The sequence below is a fragment of the Amphiura filiformis genome, chromosome 16 (assembly GCF_039555335.1).
Source record: "Amphiura filiformis chromosome 16, Afil_fr2py, whole genome shotgun sequence".
In the NCBI taxonomy this organism is placed as follows: domain Eukaryota; kingdom Metazoa; phylum Echinodermata; class Ophiuroidea; order Amphilepidida; family Amphiuridae; genus Amphiura; species Amphiura filiformis.
This window is the reverse complement of record NC_092643.1, coordinates 51416065-51438736: the sequence shown is the minus strand read 5'-3', so window position 1 is coordinate 51438736 and position 22672 is coordinate 51416065. Positions and strand designations below refer to the sequence as shown.

The 22672-nt window shown below is 39.7% G+C and overlaps 2 protein-coding genes across 2 annotated transcripts; one reads left to right on the top strand and one right to left on the bottom strand.

Moving 5' to 3' along the window:
- The first annotated feature begins 180 nt into the window (after positions 1 to 180).
- LOC140136171 (cytochrome P450 2J4-like) lies at positions 181 to 21573 on the top strand. Its single transcript, XM_072157883.1, has 4 exons — positions 181 to 760; positions 8097 to 9056; positions 9348 to 12479; positions 21458 to 21573. The coding sequence occupies exons 1-3, from the start codon at positions 409 to 411 to the stop codon at positions 9524 to 9526; spliced, it is 1491 nt and encodes a 496-aa protein (XP_072013984.1). The 5' UTR covers positions 181 to 408; the 3' UTR covers positions 9527 to 12479; positions 21458 to 21573.
- LOC140172727 (uncharacterized) lies at positions 15509 to 17542 on the bottom strand. Its single transcript, XM_072195859.1, has one exon. It carries the CDS (start codon positions 17540 to 17542, stop codon positions 15509 to 15511), a length of 2034 nt encoding a protein of 677 aa, XP_072051960.1.
- Positions 21574 to 22672: the final 1099 nt, after the last annotated feature.

Sequence of the window (22672 nt, the reverse complement as noted above, 5' to 3'; positions counted from 1 at the left end):
TTTTCATGTCCACACAACGCATGCAATCTCCTCTCTGGACCAGACGCATCCGTTTTTAAAAGGATTTTTTTTATTTAAAGACAAATTTTGTTTCGAATTTAAGAGCGTTTTGTCGCACGGTAGTCGCAGAGATGGTTGACCTCGTTCATCGGTCATATGACTTTACTCCAATGACGACGATCAGCTGACTGCTTTTAGCTGACTGAGTACATGACAAATAGACGTAGGGTCAATATTCATGATGCAATAGCAATACATGCCTTTGAACTTGATAACCTGTCCATAAACCTTTGGTCCATGTTCTTATCGTAGCTATTGTAGTGCGACTAATAGCTGCGAATATAGGCACCGACCAACCGTTTTGATATTTCCTGTGTTCGTTCGCTTTCACGACAGTTATATCCTTCAATGGCAGCTTTCGTTATTGATGCAAGCACAGCTCTCATCGCTGTGTTAGTATTTCTTGTGATATTGTATTTCTTCAGGAAACCTACCAACCTCCCACCAGGACCGTGGAGTCTACCAATTTTAGGTTGCTTACCTAGCCTAGCCTACTATGTGTACCGTACGGGCTGCAATGCCAAGGAGCCATTTCGATTATTTGACTACATCGCAAAAGACTATGGCAATGTATTCAGTATGCATTTAGCGACAAAACTGGTCGTGGTGGTTAACGACTACGAGTCCGTAAGAGAGGCGTTTCGCAACCCTCTTCTTAACGATAGACCCAAGATGGCCATTATACCAGCATCTGAAACAGGTAAATTCAAATTATGTAAAATTTATAATAGTTATATAGTGAAGCCGCCCTCTAATTTGCATAACTTATTAGCATTTATGCAAATTAGCTAATTAATTAGGGCGGCTTCAATATACAATACATAAAAACATATTAGAAACACAAAAATATGCAAAATAAAGTACCCTGAACATTTATGCATGGATTTTGAGCAAAATATTGACAAAATTACATATTATAAATGAGCCTTTACAGTCATTTTAGCTCATTAAACTAAAGTACATTGATTATTGATAAAAAACAATATGATACAAAGAAAATATAAATCGATGTATTATGGAAAACATATGTCCGTTTTGCTTCAAACAAAAGGCACATTGATCAGTGTAGTTTGCCCTCCTCAATTAATCTAATGAAAACATGCTGCATAGTACAGCTATGTGAAAAGTAACATGTTTTTACCCAACCCAAAATAATATTCACTGCGCAATGAAAGCGAGAGTGACCTTGAACTTGATCAACGCGAGCTCTGTGGAGCATGGAGTCATGCTAAAAATAGATCGTATAGTCTACGCAAAGTCTACGCTTGGTCGCATTTCACTGTAATGCGAATTATGCTGTGCCATATAGACTGTGACTAAGACTAGCAGACCCAGCGAGTTATCGAAGGGACTAGAATTGACTTTGATTAGGGGGTACCCATAGTTTTTTTTATGCGGCGAGACTAAATTCAGGTATATCATAACCATTTTTAGATGACCATCAGGGAAAATGTCTATACAGTAGATTAGCCCATAGTCTATGATTAACCCGAGGACATTTTTAATAGCGTAGCGCTATTTCGTAGAGTGACTGTTGGAACAGGGCAGGCTTGACAGGAAAACCCACAAAAACTTGATTCCACGCAGGGAAAGGAACACAATTGAGTGAAAACATGGAATAAATAAAAATTCAGACGGGTTCATGGAAGCACCTACAGCTTCAAACAAGAAGAGTCTTTCAAAAAGACACAGTTCACGGATCAGGTGTATAGTAATTTGTTCTAACTTTTCATTTTAATATCTAACCTACTCTGCACTGATTTTACAATAAATTAGTGATTTGACGCATAATGATACCTACATCCTGACTCTAGCTTATATAACTCTCCATCCAGCAAGAAACTCATAGAAATAGAAACTTTCAAATCACTTACACTATCATAGGCCTATTGAAATTCAATCAATATACCATGCAGATAATAACCTTGGCCCAATAATTATTAGGGATCCAATTATGATAAGCAAACATTACTGGGTAGATAACAGGAACTAGATTTTGTCAGTTGGAAGGAATTGAGTAAATCGCCTGTATCAAAATAGTAGTGTATTTTTCATGCAGTAATATGCTCAGCCTTATCACAATATAAACAATAGCATTGACCTTACCCACCAATCAGTAAAGCCTATTATAATCATGTGATGGCTCAATCCAATAGTGAACATGCTTAGAAAAAAAAGAAAAAAAATGGTCCTGGCTGCCATTGTCTCAATACAAGATAAGATGTGCTAAAAAGTCCTTGTCATGTGGGACAGGATTAGATAAAGGGATACAAACCTGTGTATGAGACATTAGGAATTATTTCCTAGCCTCTTTACCACATGGTTGTTTGGCTACAATAGCTATTTAACACACAGTGTATGTAAGGGATAAACTGTGCATATGAGATATGGGTTCAAGTGGGGGAAATGTTCACTCCGTGAACAAAAAATAATTTTAGGGTTAAGGAATATCTCAAGGTAATATAAACGTGGGAATAGAATTCACTAGTTCGAAATTGACGGCGATTTAAAGAAAAATTTGGTCATTTTTAGCCAGTTTTCTGTTGCGTTTTGAATGGCCAAGTCTGTCGTGGATTCACTGATTCTGAAATGTTACTAAAGGTTTTGATATGTGTAAACAGTTTGGTCCATCGCCCATCTGATGTTCTAGCTAGCTGACCTGCCCAAGACCACTTTTTTGTTTCACAGTCTGGATGACATCGGTGACCTGTGTCATGCTTCTGATCCACTCATTTGTTTTCCGTCTCTTTTTGTGATCCCTAGCATGTTCCTTTCCATGCTGTGTTGAGCCACTCTCAACATTTGCTTCATTCTCTGAGTCATGGCCCATGTTTCTCAGCCATATTATGTCATGGCTGGGAGGACACACTGGTTGTAGACTTTCTTTTTAAGACATAATGGCATATTATTGCTCTGCATCACCTCATTCTTCTACTTCTACTCTAGTGCAGTTTGGTGAATGTAGATTCTTGATGCAAATATTTTGAACATACTTTTGGTCTTGCTCATGTTGATCTTCAGCCCCACTTGGTTACTTCCATTGTTGAGGGCTTGCAGCATAGACTCCAGATCAGGGTTTTCTGCAGAGGTGGTTATCCTCTCCCCATTGATGTTGATCCCTTTCTTTTCCCAATCAAGCTTTTGTATGATGGCTTCCAGAGCTGCGTTGAAAAGTTTTGGTGATATGGTATCTCCCTGTCGAACCCCAGGTGAATGTTGATTTTGTTGCTCTCAGAGTGTAGCCGGATGGTAGGTGTTCCTTTGCTGTATAATGTCCTTGATCATGTTGACATGTGCTCTCGATTCCCTGGTCAACCACTGCCTGTACCAAGGGGGTGACACTAAATTCACGGTTGTTCTATTAGCAACGCAAAACCTATGAAAAATTCCGCTGGTTTACTAGCTAGAAAGTGAGGCCAGTTATCGATCCGTTATGAATAATTCATGTTCGACCCCTTGGATCATGTTAATTGATATTGGCAAATAAAAACGTTGTTAGTTTTGCGAACTTTGCCTGTTCAATGAGAGTATATCGCGCCCCCAATACATCTGGGCACAAACCAGGCGAAAACGACCCAATTTAATGAAATGGCGGACGGGTATTCCCATCAGGCACCAGTGATATGTTTTTTTCAAAGAAAGTCTACTAATTTGATATGAAATAACATTTTAAAGTCAAAATTAGGACTTGAGGTCAATAATATGAAGGAAATACGTGACAGAGGCAAGGTGTGAAATACAAATAGTATTTGAAGTTAAAATAACCTTTGATATCCGACCTGACCTTCCATTGCTTTCCATCATGGCGCCTTATTCGTCTTTATGTATTTCTATTATGCTCTCAAGTAAAATGAAATACCAATCTGCACTAAGCAGACAGAATGTTACTTGGCTCCCAGCATGAATTATTGATTTTATACGGAGGTAAAGAAATACACGGTTGCCTGGTGCACCATACTCCAAATACTTACGGTAAATCTGAATAATGGTCACATGTTGACATATCATGTGTTCGGGACATCACGTGGCAACATTTTAAGATTTCAGACTTGTTTACTAGTTAAATTGTCATTTGTATTATTGATTATTTATCTTTGTTAATTAATATATCTTTTAAATGCTGATAAATCGTGGTTGGCTGCCCATATTATGTGTTAAATTCAATGTTTTATGAATATAATTCTACCACGCAGAGGGGGTCACACAGCATAATTTCACACTACACGATTTAGCTAGATTTGGAGCTCTGCACTTCAAATTCACGTCAATTTCAAAGTTTACACACTTAATATATTTAATATAATACTTATTTTTTTGTTATAACAAACTGGAACACGATAGCTTATTACCTATACAGAAGGGGGCTTTATACACACTCACTCAGCAATTTGACATGCCTGGCGCATCAAGACATTCTCTGTTTGAATAACATGACTGTCGCCCTCAATACGTCTGGGCACAAATTTAAATAACAATACGCTATTTACATATGAATGTGACCTCATGCTAATTTCTAGTGACGCTTCCAGGTATTGTTCTATGCCTGTACTGTAGTACAGCTGGAATTTTAATGCTGTCGAAAGCCTTCTCATAGTCTACGAAAACCAAACACAATGGTTGCTGATATTCCTTTGCTTTCTCTATGATCTGGTTTACTACATGTAGGTGATCTGTGGTAGAGGATCCGCTTCTAAATTCGGCTTGTTCTCGGGGCTGGTTGAAGTCCAAGGTAGTAGTGAGCCTATTGGTGATGATTTTGATGAAAAGCTCATAAACATTGGATAGAAGACTGATTGGACGATAGTTTCATAGATTTGTGATGTTGCCTTTCTTATGAAGAAGGATGATAATGGCATTACTCCAATTGTTTGGTATTTTGCCTTCTCGGATACACTGTGTGAAGAGATCAGCTAGCTTACTAATTACAACTTCACTCCATCCTTCAACACATCATCAGTCAGTAGCTCATCCTTTCCTGGTGCCTTTCCTTTCTTTATATCCTTAAGGGCAGATCTTATACTTCATCTGTGTTGATGGGTGGTATATTGGGATCGCTGGTTGAGACTAAATGTGGGCCTCCTACTGGGATCTTGCTGCTGTAGCGGTCCTGGTAAAATGTTCAAATCTGGATACAATTCCATCCCGGTCTGTTATTACTTCCCCATCCTCATCCTGCAGGGCATCCATTTGTGATCTCCCAAGTGTTAATGCTTGTTTTGTCTTTTTTAGCTTCTGCCTGCTTCCAAGGTTTGCTGTTTCTTATTGACACTGTGTTCTCTTAGTTCTGCCGTCATTCGTTTCCTAATGGTTTTACATACTTCCGAGTACTCTATTTTCTGAATGTTGGTTTGCTGGTTGATTTCCCTCCTCTTCTTGAAGAAGCTTTAGAGTGGTTTCTGAGAGTTTTTCTTCCTATTGATTGTTTCTGCGATGGCTTTGGATTTTTCAGTAAGATCACGCTCCTTCATTGTATCTTCCAGTGCATCAAACTTGTTCTGTAGGGCTAACTGGAACTCTAGTGAATGTTGATGTAGCTTGTTTAGGATCAAATTGGCTGTCTTCTTGCGCATTAGCTTGGCTCTTTCCAGTTTCATGTTAATGCGGATCTTAGTTCTTACTAATCTGTGGTCACTACCTGTATTGAATTTGTTGAGAACAGATACATCTGTAACAATGTGTTGCTTGTCTAAGAGGATGAAGTCATTTTCATTCTTGGTTGTGCCATTTGGACTTCGCCATGTGCACTTCCGAGAGGGTTTAATCTTAAAGAATGTGTTCATGATTCTAAATCCTTTGTTGACAGCAAAGTCTAGAAGTAGAAGTTTGTCTCCTCGGTCATTCCTTTAATATACGCCAATGCTAAATTTGACAGTTACCTGCTCTCCAGCTCTCTGGATTCCCACCTTAGCATTGCTTTATGGCTTGCTTTTTCTTGGTTGAAAAGGCCATTAATTTCTTCATTATACTTCATCAACTGTGTCATCTTTATGGCATAAAAAGTTGCCACTAGTCCCATCCTCATTTAATCAGAGTCTGATGAGTTTATGGCAAAATAATTTATATAATAATTTTCTATACAGTTTCCTTCGAAGGTTGATACCAAATTTGATTTTAAAAGTTTAATCATCGTGAGCATAGGAACCGTTGTTTGGAAATTCGTGCAATTTTAAAAATGACAAATTACGAATTGACCACGCAAAAGCCAATGCATGATATCAGCTTATTATGTGGCCCGAAGCAACTTGCCTGCGCACCAGGGAGGTAAATAAGGATAATTTACTGGGTGGGCAATTTAATGTATTTTTGCCCTCAAATTTGGAAAAAATAATTTACTGGGTGGGCAGCAGTAATTAATGGCATCCGGGCGTTTGAATTTTCGGAAATGTAGACTAGTTCTTGCGTTGAATTTGGATTTGTTGTAAAAAATGGACTTTACCCTCCCCATAAATGCATCTTATACCGATATTACCATATTCATGTAGGCCTATATTGTAAATTTCAAGAACAAGTGTGTACTGTATTATATTTCAATTTTGACATACTCACCATTACTCCTATAGGAAAAACCCAATAAAATTTGATGGGAAGGGTAATATTCTTATGTGGTATTAAAGGGAAATAATATTTTTACTTTTACTGTGTAACTTCTCTTCAGCCCATATGGGGAACTTTATTTTATCCAAATTTGCACATTATTTCAGGGTTTTTTTTCACAAAGTTTATGGGTTTTTAAGTGGCATTTCTGTGGTATATGTTGGTATTCCCCGATATTGTCCAATAAAGCCGGTAAATGAATTTACTAGAAGTTAGCAATATATGGCCAATCCTGAATTATATTAACTTATTTCCTAACATTTTAATGTTTATTTAAATGTTTATTTTGCCAATGGTGCATCTCTTGATGAAATCAACTTGCATTTCATCAAGAGATGCACCATGGTATACTAGTTTTATGATAATTAATATAATGGTGCCCAATTTTTTGTGGGCAAAATAATTTACTGGGTGGGCCCTTTTGGGCAATGGGCAAGTTTAATTTACTGGGTGGGCAAAATAATTTACTGGGTGGGCATTTGCCCACTCAGTTATCATGTTATTTACCTCCCTGCTGCGCACAATTAAAAGAGCGGGATATTTGATTTGCATTTTGACTTGCATGGGTAAACCTTTAAAGACAATGAAATTAGATCTTTCAGATGCGTGTAGATGTTGATTAACCTGCCGGCCTATTCAGGCGACGTAATTCTTGGCACTCCCTGTGTCATTTTTAAAATTGCACGAATTTCCAAACAACGGTTCCTATGCTCACGGTGATTGACCGTTTGATATCAAATTTGGTATCAATCTTATCAACCTTCGAAGGAAAGTGTATAAAAATTATTATATTATTTTGCCATAAACTCATCAGACTCTGATTAAATGGGGATGGAACTAGTGGCGACTTATTTGGCTGTGTTTATATTAACAACACAGCAGTGCTTTAAATGAAAGATACTCGAATCTAAAAGTTATTTGTATTGAGCGCGAAGATGCGGTGGCGGTTTACCATCTTTACGTGCTACGCACCATGCTTGCATAATTCGCTGTCGTAGTGCACGTTACAATATGACCGTTGCTAGGCCAACTGGATCACGCTTTCTTTGTTACGAACCACTGATCGAAATGATCACAACACAAAGCCTATGGCATATCAAAATTCGGAACAGGTGTATGAGCCCAGGCTTGGAGCAGTAACCAATGGTTACTAACGTGCACTACGACAGCGAATAACCATTGATCGCCGTAGAAACTGCTACTTTCAAATTCGCGTATTTTCACAGCACTACCTTAGACAAACGGGGTATCAAAATCCGCGTAAATACACCATGCATCCTTCGTTATTATGTCAAAACATTGTAAACACTAACCTCCTTGGTGAAGACAAGTTAGACAACTTCAATAGTACTGAAGCCATATCATGATATAGGCGTATTTATACTTTTTGTGAAGTCTGTTTAGTTCATTCGTGTTGTGTGTTTGTTTTCTTTGTATTTCAGGAGTTTTACTCGCTTGTGGACAGACTTGGAATCGTCAGCGTCGCTTCACTCTCAGTACCTTCCGTGATTTTGGCATCGGTAAATCCAGATTCCAAGACCAAATCTCAACTGAAACAGATCATGTCATCAAAGAATTGGCTAAATATCAATCCAATCCAATAGATCCGCACAGGATTCTAACCATAGCTATATCAAACGTGATTTGTGCAGTTATGTTTGGGAAAAGATTCGAGTATACCGATAGTAAATTTCAAGAGCTTTTGCACCACCTTGAAGCGCAGTTTGAGTCATCTGCATCTAGTGGTATTTTACTTTTTGTCCCATTCTTCGCACACTTTTTTCCTGCTTTCAAAAGGATCACAAAACAAACCACTGAACATATGGTTCGTTTTGTAAACGAAATTGTTAAGGAACATAGGAAGAATTTGGACAGTGACAATTGTAAAGATTACATTGACGTATTTCTGAATGAAATGAATGCGAGTAGTACCAAAGAAAATGAAAGCGGTATCGTTTCCCTGTCAGATGACAACTTAATTCATTCTGTGTTGCAACTATTTGTGGCTGGCTCTGAAACAACTGTCACCACACTACGTTGGTGTTTCTTATACATGATAGCATACCCAGACATCCAGAGTCGTGTACAAGATGAAATTGACGCAGTCGTTGGTAGAAATTCTCTGCCAAGAGTGGGTGATAAACTGCCCTTTACAGAAGCTACCATCATGGAAGTCCAACGAATCGCCAGTATCATACCTCTAGGGGTGCCCCATGCTGCAGCGGCGGATACGACTTTACGTGGACATTTTATTCCAAAAGGAACAATGATTATGTCCAATCTTTGGGCTATTCATCATAATCAGGATACTTGGGATGAACCAGAAAAGTTCAAACCTGAGCGATTTCTGGATAGCAATGGCGATCTGTGTCACAAGAACGAATATGCACCGTTTAGTATTGGTAAGTAGTAATTACACCGCTTGGACTGATAAAACATATTTAATACTCTGACCCTCTACCAACATGCTCTATTATTAGGGAATTTGGCGAATTTGTAACGCTAACTTGAACGGTCTAATTATATGAAAGTGTTTGTTTGTTTTTAGTTTTGTTTTTCCCAACTTTACTAGTAAACTTGACTACAACAATTGTTCACGTTTGGGTTGTGTAAATGTTAGTGATTAGTTTTGTGTGGTGGACCGTCATATTTTATTTTAACTATATTATCATCATTGTCTCTATTTGGAACAGGTAGACGCGCTTGTCTGGGAGAAAACTTGGCCAAGATGGAATTATTTGTGTACTTCACGCATCTCTTACATCAGTTCTCCTTCAAGAAGCCAGATGAATCTCCTCCGATTACATTTGAGAGTACATTAGGTGCAACTAACGCGCCTCTACCGTTTGAACTAATCGTAACGAAACGTTAAAAACAATGATAATATCAGTGTGTTGCAAAATCAGATATTTTTACAATCATAAAACAAAACGTATTTCTGCTTTTAGTAAGAAGTAAATGTGTGATATACTGCAAGTGATAAGACCGAAAGTGCCCTGGTAAAGGGTAAAATTTGACGTAAGTTGGACCATAAAGAGTCTGTTCGTGTAAATTAATTACAAACACTTTGTCTTATGTAGTACACATCCAACTTCTCAATTATGGTGCACCACCTTTGCCGAGTACCACCTAGGCAACGGGGTACCAATTGCCTAGGCCAACGTGGTGCCCATGCATGGATTTGTGAACGGCGACTCGGTACCTATCAGCGGTGGTACACCATGCTATATCCACCGTGAAGAAATTGGATGTGTATATTTTAATACGAGGTTCATTTGTTGTGGTTTTATACATTCATTTCAAGGGTCAAATTAATTATAATAAGAAATGAAGGGCACAGACGGTACCTGCTTTCAGTAATAACCCGGTCTTAAAACTTATAACCGTGCACTATGTATGTATGTATGTCATAGGGGGTCAACGGGATGAAACAGTTTCGCTATCATGCTGCCCCTCTGGGCTTAAACTTGGTAAAATTAATAATATTATAATAATAAATTTGAATTAAATACCAAATATTCAGTTTTTCAGATCCAAATCTCGCAAAATTCACATGGGAGATAGAGGAATGAAAGGAGGAGTGTTATAAACTACATTTGGTTCAAATTGTTAAATGAGGGGAACATAAGGTCGTAGTCAGAGGTCATCAAACCGAGGTCACCCTGGATCCAAGGTCATGTGGGTCAATAGGGTCAAACAGTCAAATTAGAGAAAACACCTGTCACGACTTTTGAAACAGTATACAATCAGTACACATTGGGCGCTCCATTCCTTTTTAAAGGGATTTTTATTCATAATTGTTCAGACATAATTTCAAAACATCTTACATCCATATACAGTCATGGACAAAAGTTTGGAATATTTTTATTTTTTGGCATAACCCTGTTTTTAAGCGCAGATTTCTTACCATTAATAACCCATATGCCATGCAAAATGGATCACGGGTGTCTGCCAAGGTCTTAGGTACAATTCCATATCACACAATACCTAATGTAGGACAATGGCTCCTTATGCCTGACCAATGAACCATCGGGCATCCTTTTTGCAGTTATTTTAGCGATATGATTCATAAGGTTACACTGGCTGTTGCATTACGGTGTGAAGAAACCAGCTTTGTTTTGTTGAACCTGTCTGTTGTATACGATATTTCTGATCATGGTGTACGAGTTGAGCGCAGATTTATACGGCGGCGTCATCGACTTACGTAATTGCAGCTACAGACAGAAGGATATAGGTGCCGCTTTAGGAATTACATAAGGTGCAGTCTCTAAAATTTTGAAGAGACATTGGGAGACCGGAACTACTACACCTAGACCAAGGTCAGGTCGGCCCCGAAACACAACCGCCAGGGAAGACCGATCTCTCCTGAGACTTTGCGACGAAGTCTGCATCTCGGCTACGAACAGAATGGCTGAGGTCCATAAAAGCGCCTGATACCAGGAAACTTGTGAACAATAGTCTGGTTAGTGCAGGTTTTCGCGCAAGACGACCAATAAGAAAGCCGATACTTCTGCAAAGACATCGGCATGTGCGCTTGCTTTGGTCACAGAGACATAGGGATTTGACAGTAGACCACTGACGTAATGTGATCTTCAGTGAAGAGGCCGGTTCCGCCTCTACAGACAAGATGACCGATTCAAGGTCCGAAGACAGGTTGGTCAAGCCCTGCTTGAGGATTGTATCCTTCCTAGAGTCCAGGAAGATGGTGGTGGAATCACAATATGGGGGAGCATTTCACAATATGTCGAAATCACAACTCTACATGCTAGAAGGACACATGAACCAGGACCACTACCTGTATGTTCTTGATACAGTATGCTTCCGTTTGCAAGAAGAGACTTCGGGAACAATTTCGTGATCCAAGATGACAACACCACGGCGCACAGAACCATACACACGATGGAATTCCTTGAAAATGAGAATGTAGTACACCTGGACTGGTCGGCTTTGAGCCCGGATATGAACCCTATTGAGAACTTATGGGCAAAAGTCTCCCGCAGGATAGGTAACATGGACAACCAACCAATCAACCTGCAAGAACTTAGACACGCCCTCATTGCTTGCTAGCGAGATATTCCACAAGGGACCTTGGCAAACCTGGACGAGGGAATGTCACGCCGCCTAAATGACCTTGAGCTAGCAAATGGTGGACACACCAAATTAATATTGAGATGTGTTTTCTCAAGCAAGAGACTTATCTGAACAAATCTCAGTTAAAGCTTAACTTTTTGTTTTAACAATAAAATTTGCTGGTGTCTTTAATCTCATTTTGTTATACAAAGAGATCGCCAAAAAGTGTTGCGATTGTGTGATCCTTCCATTGTAATGCGCTTCTTCAGGTTATTCTTTGTTTAATTGACAAACTGTGTGATATAAACATCAAAGGACATTCATATCTTTCAATTAAATTCAACTGAGCACTACTCAGCTCAACTAATCTGTTCCTAATAATGATTGAAAACTGCATTTGATACAAAAATAAAAATATTCCAAACTTTTGTCCATGACTGTAGAATTGCAGATTCATACGTAGTGGACTAGTGGTAATAACAATGAAAATTATTAATTTAGACTTCAACACTACTTGTTTATTTCGCTTACCGGGAGCGCTTTCGAGGAACTTCCTTGTCATCAGCCGATGTTGTAACTTGTTAGCTCTGATGTTTTCTTGGAAACGGCTAGAGATCAACCTGATCAGGTGACATCACACTTGATGACGTCACCGAAGTCGGAAGTTTCCTTCCCCTGGTGCCGCTGGGTTTGATCAGGTTGTCTCGGTTCAATGAAGGTCCCTGCTTCTAGATCTGGATAGCTTCCAGGGCCAGGTACGGTGTACGACATGTGCCACTTTTGCTAAAAATTGTTTTATTTTTTTCCAAAATTGTTTTATTTTTTCCAAAATTGTTTTATTTTTTCCAAAATTGTTTTATTTTTTCCAAAATTGTTTTATTTTTTCCAAAATTGTTTTATTTTTTCCAAAATTGTTTTATATTTTCCAACAGACGTTTTACTTTTTCCAACAGACGTTTTACTTTTTCCAACAGCTTTTACTTTTGCCACAAATTTCCACATTTTTGCCAAAAAATACCACTTACTTTTGCCACAAATTTCTAAACTTTTGCCAAAAAATTCCACTTACTTTTGCCACAAATTTCCACACTTTTGCCAAAAAATCCCACTTACTTTTGCCACAAATTTCCACATTTTGCCACAAAATTCCACTTACTTTTGCCACAAATTTCCATACTTTTGCCAAAAAATCCTACTTACTGAGGAAGGGGGGGTGAAGGGGGGTAGCAGAACGTCCAGCCAAACTGATGAAAGTCCAAATCGGTATTTTGCCTCTCTATCCCATAAAAGAGTGTAACGTACCCGTAGGTTATATACATTAAAAACTCTATATTCCGGTTTATTAGTACAAAGCAGTAATATAGATGGATGTGCTTGAAGATTCGGTCTTAATTATTGTTCTCCTTTTTGTTTTGTATACATGCAGAAATTTCAAATGTTAATTTCATAGAAATTAAAGAAAAAAGTGTAGTTGTCATCCTTGTTGGGTCTTGGTTATGATGCTGCATCTCTGACCATTTTGTGAGAGGTATGTGCACGTATTTCGCGTATGGTGCGTATAGACGCAATCCAGCGTGCATGCACGCTAGTGTCGGGGACGGAGATAACACGTAGTAATTAACTATGATAGTTAGCTCCGAAATAGAAGAGACGCATAGGATTAGAAGTCCCCGTCATTTGAGTTTTTTATATAGAGACTTCATGTTATGGGGAGATCTTCGGTTTCTGTGTCCACTTGATGATTAAGACAAGGTGGGTCGCATGTCCTGAGACATGTGACCGGAGTATAGCTGGATACTACGACTCTCAGGCTCCGTTTTGGAGTCTGAAAACTGTTACTCAGTGAAGCATGAATTATATGTGATTCACTAGGGGTTGTTACCTTGTAACATTTAACAGGGTCGAGTCCAGGCTATATAGCAGCTTGCTAAGGAAGGGGGGGTGAAGGGGGGTAGCAGAACGTCCAGCCAAACTGATGAAAGTCCAAATCGGTATTTTGCCTCTCTATCCCATAAAAGAGTGTAACGTACCCGTAGGTTATATACATTAAAAACTCTATATTCCGGTTTATTAGTACAAAGCAGTAATATAGATGGATGTGCTTGAAGATTCGGTCTTAATTATTGTTCTCCTTTTTGTGTCGTATACATGCAGAAATTTCAAATGTTAATTTCATAGAAAAAAAAAAAAAAAGTGTAGTTGTCATCCTTGTTGGGTCTTGGTTATGATGCTGCATCTCTGACCATTTTGTGAGAGGTATGTGCACGTATTTCGCGTATGGTGCGTATAGACGCAATCCAGCGTGCATGCACGCTAGTGTCGGGGACGGAGATAACACGTAGTAATTAACTATGATAGTTAGCTCCGAAATAGAAGAGACGCATAGGATTAGAAGTCCCCGTCATTTGAGTTTTTTTATAAGAGACTTCATGTTATGGGGAGATCTTCGGTTTCTGTGTCCACTTGATGATTAAGACAAGGTGGGTCGCATGTCCTGAGACATGTGACCGGAGTATAGCTGGATACTACGACTCTCAGGCTCCGTTTTGGAGTCTGAAAACTGTTACTCAGTGAAGCATGAATTATATGTGATTCACTAGGGGTTGTTACCTTGTAACATTTAACAGGGTCGAGTCCAGGCTATATAGCAGCTTGCTATGGAGGAAGGGGGGGTGAAGGGGGGTAGCAGAACGTCCAGCCAAACTGATGAAAGTCCAAATCGGTATTTTGCCTCTCTATCCCATAAAAGAGTGTAACGTACCCGTAGGTTATATACATTAAAAACTCTATATTCCGGTTTATTAGTACAAAGCAGTAATATAGATGGATGTGCTTGAAGATTCGGTCTTAATTATTGTTCTCCTTTTGTGTCGTATACATGCAGAAATTTCAAATGTTAATTTCATAGAAATTAAAGAAAAAGTGTAGTTGTCATCCTTGTTGGGTCTTGGTTATGATGCTGCATCTCTGACCATTTTGTGAGAGGTATGTGCACGTATTTCGCGTATGGTGCGTATAGACGCAATCCAGCGTGCATGCACGCTAGTGTCGGGGACGGAGATAACACGTAGTAATTAACTATGATAGTTAGCTCCGAAATAGAAGAGACGCATAGGATTAGAAGTCCCCGTCATTTGAGTTTTTTATAAGAGACTTCATGTTATGGGGAGATCTTCGGTTTCTGTGTCCACTTGATGATTAAGACAAGGTGGGTCGCATGTCCTGAGACATGTGACCGGAGTATAGCTGGATACTACGACTCTCAGGCTCCGTTTTGGAGTCTGAAAACTGTTACTCAGTGAAGCATGAATTATATGTGATTCACTAGGGGTTGTTACCTTGTAACATTTAACAGGGTCGAGTCCAGGCTATATAGCAGCTTGCTAGACACGTGTTTCTGGACCATGTAAACGGAATACGATGGTCCTTCATCAGTAGCTTGCTGGAGGCCCTATTTCTTTGGAACCTCTTTGGAGAGCTTGTCTATTCCTGGTTTAGGTGGGTGCTTGGGTGACTTTGTGTTTGGTATAGGTCCGTAGGCCTATATCTGTTGCCTCTTCCTGTGTATATTTGAAAGATCTTCGTGAAGTTATAGGCTATCTATTTTGTTGGTGGTGAAGTCATGTTGTCACCTAACAAGGTGTTGCGTAGGCCTATATGTCTTCGTGCATATTTTCTTAATGTTTACAATTAAGAAGAGTTGCTGGATACCTCGTCTCTTCAAAATCTTCAGATTGAGAGATCTATTGTATGTTGGTGGATTCAGTATCTGAATCCTCGATGGCTACAAATTTGTTGAAACCCCTACTCTCTGTTTCCAGTTCTTGAAGTTGTTGTAAGGTGGGTGAGGCGGGAGGGTGCCCTCGTGCCTCATGAAGTCCTCATAAGTGTGATCATCTTCTTCTGGAGATGGAAGTTTGGCCTTTACTAGTGAGTCCCGCAGGTTCTCAGCTCTGCTGTAGGCTATCATTGGTGGTTTGGGGAATGTTGTTTTCAGCTTCTGATTGTTGCTGATAATATTCCAATGTTTCTGTATAGCCTGTTTTATGCGCTTCCCCGCGAAATGCGGGGCATATTTGGTTTTGAAAACCAAAGGTATTTCTCGAGATTTTGGTTTCTCCTCGAGGAATAAAAGGCGGTCTTCAAAGTTGATTGAGGAACCCGCCTTGAGAAGTTCAGCTTCGCTGTAGCCTCTGGTGGAAAGTTTCTCCATGAAGAAATCTTTCTTTTCCAAGAATGTTTCATAGTTGTTATTATTTCTTGCGTATCGCATGACTTCAGCGCGTACGAAACCATCGAAAACTGGCTGTGGGTGGCATGATGATCTATGTAAGAATTGTCCTGTCTCTGTTTTCTTTGTATGACATTTGATGTCCAGGATACCTTTCTCTTTAAAGCGTTTGCCTTTGTATATGACCAGGTCTAGGAATTGGATGGTGTCCTCGGAAGCTTCATATGTAAACTTCAAAGTGTCGTGGAAGGTGTTCACCTGCTGGACGAAAGTTTGTAGGTCTTCTAAACTTCCCGTCCAGAAAACTAACGTGTCATCCATATACCTGTATAAGGTGTGGATGTGTGTAGTCGATTGTAAGATCTTGTTTTCCAATTCATGGACTACAAGGTTACAGATGCTACCTGATGATCTTTGGCCCATAGGTACCCCTGAGGTTTGTAGGAAGTATTCGTCATTGAATTCAAAAGAATTCCTGTATAACACCAGGCGTAGGAGTTCTGCCATGTATTTCATATCTGGGATGATTGGGTCGTAATCAAAAGGGTCCAGATTTGCGAGTGTCTCCAAAGTAACTCGAAAAGCTTGATCTTGTGGGACCGATGTGAACATCGAAACCACATCCAGACTGGCTAAAATGATGCCTTGAGGTAGAGTCAAGTTTTCGATCTTCCTGATGGTGTCCCCTGTATCCTTCAGGTAAGTGGGTTGGGATCTCACCACTGGTAGAAGGTAGAAGTCTATGAGTTCTGAGGCCCTCTCCAGTGGAGAGGAGCAGTTGGAGACAACTGGTCTTCCTACAAATCGTACTCCTGGTGGAGGGGTTTTGTGGACTTTAGGTAGCATGAAGAAAACCGGGGTTCTCATTTGCCCATTAAATGGGTCCAGGTAGTCTGTCAAAGCTATGTCGATTTGTTTTTCAACATACATTTCGCAGGCTAGACTGTGTAGCATGTCTGCTGTAGTCTTTGTAGGGTTATAATCTAGTTTTAGGTACTGGTCATTTCTACTTAGTTGTCGGTATCCCTCTTCTAGGTAGTGTTGCTTAGATATTACTGCTATACCTCTACCTTTGTCGTAGGGTTTGAGTATTATCTGAGTGTTTTTCTTCAGAGTTTCCCATGCCCTTTTCTCATTTGGGTTATAGTTGGGTTTGACTTTCTTGGTTGGGATTTCGGACAGTTCCACTTTAAGATTCTCGAAAAAATCTTCCAGGTCATTGCACATGGTGGGACCTGGTTGCCATTGCGATGGAAGTCTGAACTTGTGTCTTTTAGGCCATTTACTGAGTGAGGCGTGGTACCTTATTCTCATAATTCTTATGAGGTCATTACAATCACGCATGATGGCGTTTTTGCTCGGTTTGTCGGGAGTAGGGATGAACCCAAGACCTTTGGATAGAGCTAGGATTTGGTCGTCCGAAAGCTCATAGTCCGATAGGTTAGTAATGAAAGCCGAGGCTCTCTCTATTTCTTGCTGTTTTTTCTTTAATTTCTGCGTGCTCTTGTGGTTTAGTCTTGAGCACCGTGATGTTTTCTTAATTTTCCTTTGGTGGAGGGTGCGTTTGACTCTGTTGTTCCTCGCCATGTGAGAAAAGCCGCTATCTTTCTGTATAGCGTAGGCCCTGATCCTGATAATTGATTAATTTGTTAAAGAAAAAAGTTTTAAACTTATTTTTAAAACAAATTAGTTAATTGATTAACTTTTGAGTCCGTGGACTACAAAATCAATCTTTCTTACGTGTCTTGTTGCTCTAGTAATTTAATATAGTGAGGAAGGGTGATGGTGATATGTACGCTTCCGTTAGAAATCTCCGTTCTAGATTTCTTTAAAAGTCCGTGGACCCTTATGTAGTTTCTTTCTTTACCACACTGTGAGGTATATACTTTTGGAGGGGAGTGTTAAAACATCCGGTCAAAACTCCATGTATATCTTGGACTCTTTCATAAGATGAGGAGACAAGTGGTGGCTCTGAAAAGAGCCGTTCAAAAATGGGTACAAATCTTGTAGGTCCCAATGTTGAATAACTGTTTTAGCCGTTTATTTAGAGCATGTTTTAGCTCTTGATGACTACTCGTGAGTAGAGGTGCAAACCTATAAGGTTGCAAACTAAAAAAACCTTTTCGTATGATATACCTAGGCTCGATTGAAGAGTTGTGTGTGGTATACGACGTTGTGGTTAAGCATATCATGTATGGATATCGTTAACCATGGATGATGCGTGGTTGGAAGCGTGTAGGCAACTGGACATGTATAGCGCTGCTCTGGCCGGTGCCTCTAACATTTTGTCGGGCTGTGCTGTGATTGGTTAGTTTTAGGATCCTTTGGCGGGCTTTTTGCCTGATTGGACATCTTTAGCTTTGCTCTGATTGGTCCGTTTTTAGGATCCTTGGGCGGGCTTTTGTCTGATTGGCTGTTGATCCTTGACGTATAATGGTTTATTGTTGGAAATCTGTCCCTGCTTGTACTTAGCCAAAAATCTTGTTATTTCTTCATATTTTCTTATCTTGGGTAAAGAAGAAAAATAGAATAAAATTCTATTAAAAACCCGTAGGTTTTGTGGGTTTTTGAGAAACCAATTCGTTGACTATAATTATGTCCTAATTTGTAATTAGGGGAAAGATGGATATAAAGTGAAGGGAGTTTCGTGAAACTTATCCTCCTTTATATTATTTAAGATACTAGTATATCCTGTGGAGTATCATGTTAAAACTCGTGGGTCTATCATTTACATGCTTAAACATGTTAAAATATCTTAAAATAAGCGGTCTATGGATTTGAAATTCTATTACTATGTTATGTCCGTGGACATTTTCTTCTTAGCTCATTCTTTATTTGAAAATACTATATGTATTATATGGTTTGCTGTGTCCATGTCATTAGACATGTTTGACAGACATCATCTCTTTTTGGAAGTCGGGGTGGCTCTGAAAAGAGCCGTTGGGTTTGAAATATAAGGTGTTTAACGGCGGTCATGTGCCGTTGTCCAGCCTGCAGATTTGTATCTACCTCTCTGTGCTCCGTTTCTGGAGTGTGGTCTGTGTCTCGGGTTGTTGTGTTGTCTCGGTCTGGAGTCTCGTTGCGCTGGGGGTTGGCTCCGTGGTTGTGTCGGGGCCAAATTGGATCTTCTCTTTTGTGCAGCAGCGGCCGTGGAACGCTGGCCGTCTTCATACGTCTTCTTTCTCTCCTCTTTCTTCTTGTCTACTTCTCGTGTAAGAAGACTAAGGGCCATCTCGCCTACTGGCCCCCCTCCCATATCTGCAGTGATCTCTTGACGGGCCTCGTCTAACAGAGATTGAATCTTGGTGTTGAGTCTCGGAATCAGCGTTGTAGAAATGTCTTTGTTGAGGGTATCAAGCCATACCTGATCGAATTGCGCCTGCATCTGATCTATCTCCATCTTAGTTGAAAAAGAATATTGGATACCTGTCGGTAGTATTGGTAGCTTCCTTTTGGTGGTCCATTCTTCGGGTGGGTTCTGTTGGCCTGATATGCAGTCTTGGAGTAGTTGGCTCTTGTGTTCGAGTGCCGCCAACTTTATAACGAAAGTGTTGATATGGTTCACTTTCGTTCGTACATGCTCTTTGACAGTAGATTCTGTCACGATGCGACATTTCTCTGATTCCTTCTTGTCTTCTGTACTCTGGCTGGGAGAGGGTGTAGTCTTTGGAGGGGCCTGTCCTGACGGTATATTTCCCTCGTGGTCCATATCCATATTGTCCATTATATACAATACACCCGTAGGTTTGTTGTATAGCGAGACTGAGTCGGCTGCTTGATATCTTATCTGCTTGAAAGCTTGTGTGGGAATGAGCGTTCAGCACTGTCGTGGCAGTGGACCCTGTGGTGATGTGTCCTTCATCCTACCCGCGCTGTGACCTGATTGGTTCTAACAGCTTTTCTGTGATTGGTTAGTTTTTAGGATCCTTGGGCGGGAGATGACCTGATTGGATCAAAAAACCGCTTGGTGATTGGTCAGTTTATATGCTCACTGATTGGTCAGTTTTTATGCACTCTGATTGGTGCGTAATAGGACTTTTCTGATAGGCCTTATGTTTAGAAGTTGTCATGGACATACGTATATCTCCATGTTGAATTGGTTCTTGTTTTATATTAAACGTGTTTAATCGTTAATATTTTTTGTACTGATAGATCTTATGTTAAGAAAATGTCATGGATATACGTATATCTCCATGTTGAAATGGTTTCTGTGTTATATTAAACGTGTTTAATAGTTAATATTTCTGTACATTCAGGCTGGCTTTTAACCTCGAGTTTGTTTGCAAGTTTTCTGTTCATTGTTCAGAAAACTGTGCAGATCGAAGTGATATCTAAATTATTGTTTAGATATGAAACTGTGAGGGGATGTGAGAGAAGAAATATTATATACCATTATGAAGCCGAAATCAGATGACCTGACGGATTCGCTAACAGACACTGCTAACTTATGAGACAGATCTGCGCAAATGCGATCTGCAGCCGGCCCTCCTACCCGCACTACGCCGGTTAGACCGTGCATAGGGGGTAACATTAAAACTGAGGAAGGGGGGGTGAAGGGGGGTAGCAGAACGTCCAGCCAAACTGATGAAAGTAAGAAATGGGTCGTATTTTGTCCTGAGACATCTACCGGAGTATAGCTGATACTAACTCTCAGGCCCGTTTTGGAGTTGGAAACTGTTACATGAAAAACTCTATATTCACGGTTGTTATTGTAACATTTAATAGGATGGAGTCCAGCTATTAGCTTAATTAGACACGTTTTTGATATAGCTATACAGCCTGATTTCGACCCTGTTAAATGTTCATAGAAATTAAAAGTGAATCACATATAATTCATCCTGAGTTAACAGTCTTCAGACTCCAATGATGCTGCGGATCTCTGACCAGTCGTAGTATGTGCACGTATTTCGCGGTCACATGTGCGTATAGACGCAATCCAGCGTGCATGCACGCTTAGTGTCGAGGACACAGATAACACGAAGTAATCTAACTATGATAGTAAGCTCCGAAATAGAAAGAAGCATAGGATTAGAAACTCCCCGGGGACTTCTAATCCTATGAGTTTTCTATTTAAGAGACTTAACTATCATAGTTAGATCTTACGTGTTTCTGTGTCACTTGACACTTGCATGCACGCTGGATTGCGTCTATACGCACGATACGCGTAATACGTGCACATACATCTCACAAAATGGCGAGAGATGAAGCATCATAACCAAGACCCAACAAGGATGACAACTACACTTTTTTTTAATTTCTGAAATTAACATTTGAAATTTCTCATGTATACGACACAAAAGGAGAACAATAATTAAGACCGAATCTTCACACATCCATCTATATTACTGCTTTGTACTAATAAACCGGAATATAGAGTTTTTAATGTATATAACTTACGGGTACGTTACACGTGTTTTATGGGATAGAGAGGCAAATACCGATTTGGACTTTCATCAGTTTGGCTGGACGTTCTGCTACCCCCCTTCACCCCCCCTTCCCCAGGACCCTCCTGGGAAATTATTCTGTTTCTTTCTCCAGTACTTTTACGTTTTTACAGTAAAAACTTGGTTCAGTTGCCTTTGCATATTTGCTGCCACCAGTGGCGGCGCCAGGAATTTTTTTCGGGAAGGGGGGCATGAGGGGGGGGCAAAGTGAATTTCAAAATTGCCGCAAAAAGTGGACATTTACGTGATTTTGGGGGTTTGGCCTCAAAGGTGTGGGGGGGGGGCAAACTGAGGGGGCAATGCCCCCCCGTATCGACACCACTGGCTGCGACACCGCAGTCCTTCTCCAAGGCAGTTTTTCCAGTGCAGAGAGCTGCTGGTGAATTGCGAAACTAGCCCAGTCCTATGGAAGGTCGCGTGTTTTGTGGTATGGGTGATATTGTCGTATTTTTAGTCCAAAAAAATCGGGCGGTTTGTATAACAGCCATCAAAATGCACGTTGTTCCGATTTTAACACTATTAAACCGCCGACGGCTGTTGCTGATCACATGGCATATATATAGCACGCAGGGGGCTGTAGAGGTCATCTGGTTTAATGCGGAGTGGAATAGGAAAAGTGGACCGATAGTTTGTTTTTCTCCCGGGTATTTCTCTAATATGATAACATCAAAATAAAAAATAAAAAAGGCTTAATTAAGTTGCCAACATATCAAAAGTTTCTTATCATTTTTACATTTAATTACCATCATTTATTCTTATATGTCGACTAATAAAACGCTGTTGGAATACATATCGTCGGGTGCATCACATACTGGTCTATCTTGAATTTTTGACTTTTTTGAGACAATTGGTATATAGTTCTTTTTTACGGAGCTCTTCAAATACAACAAATTACAGACCTCAATTTTTCCTAGATAATTAGTTATAAAATGTTTAATTTATTTTCAAAATACGTATTTTCACATACTGATCTATCTCGAAAAAACACGCATTTCTAGAAAATCGCAATTGAAAATCTTCGTATTAAGTTTACCTTTCTATAATTTAATTAGATTACGGATTTTCATGAAAGTGGTTTTAAATTAAAGCATATACTTAGCAGATTTATTTAAGTGGAATCTTGAATTATATTTATGTATGTAATATTGCTTAAAACTACACTTAAGTTGTAGTTCTGTATGTGAAATCGTTAATTTTCCGATATCGTATTGAAAGTGCATTACATACTGGTCTATCTCGAGATAGACCAGTATGTGATGCGTCTAAAGTCACA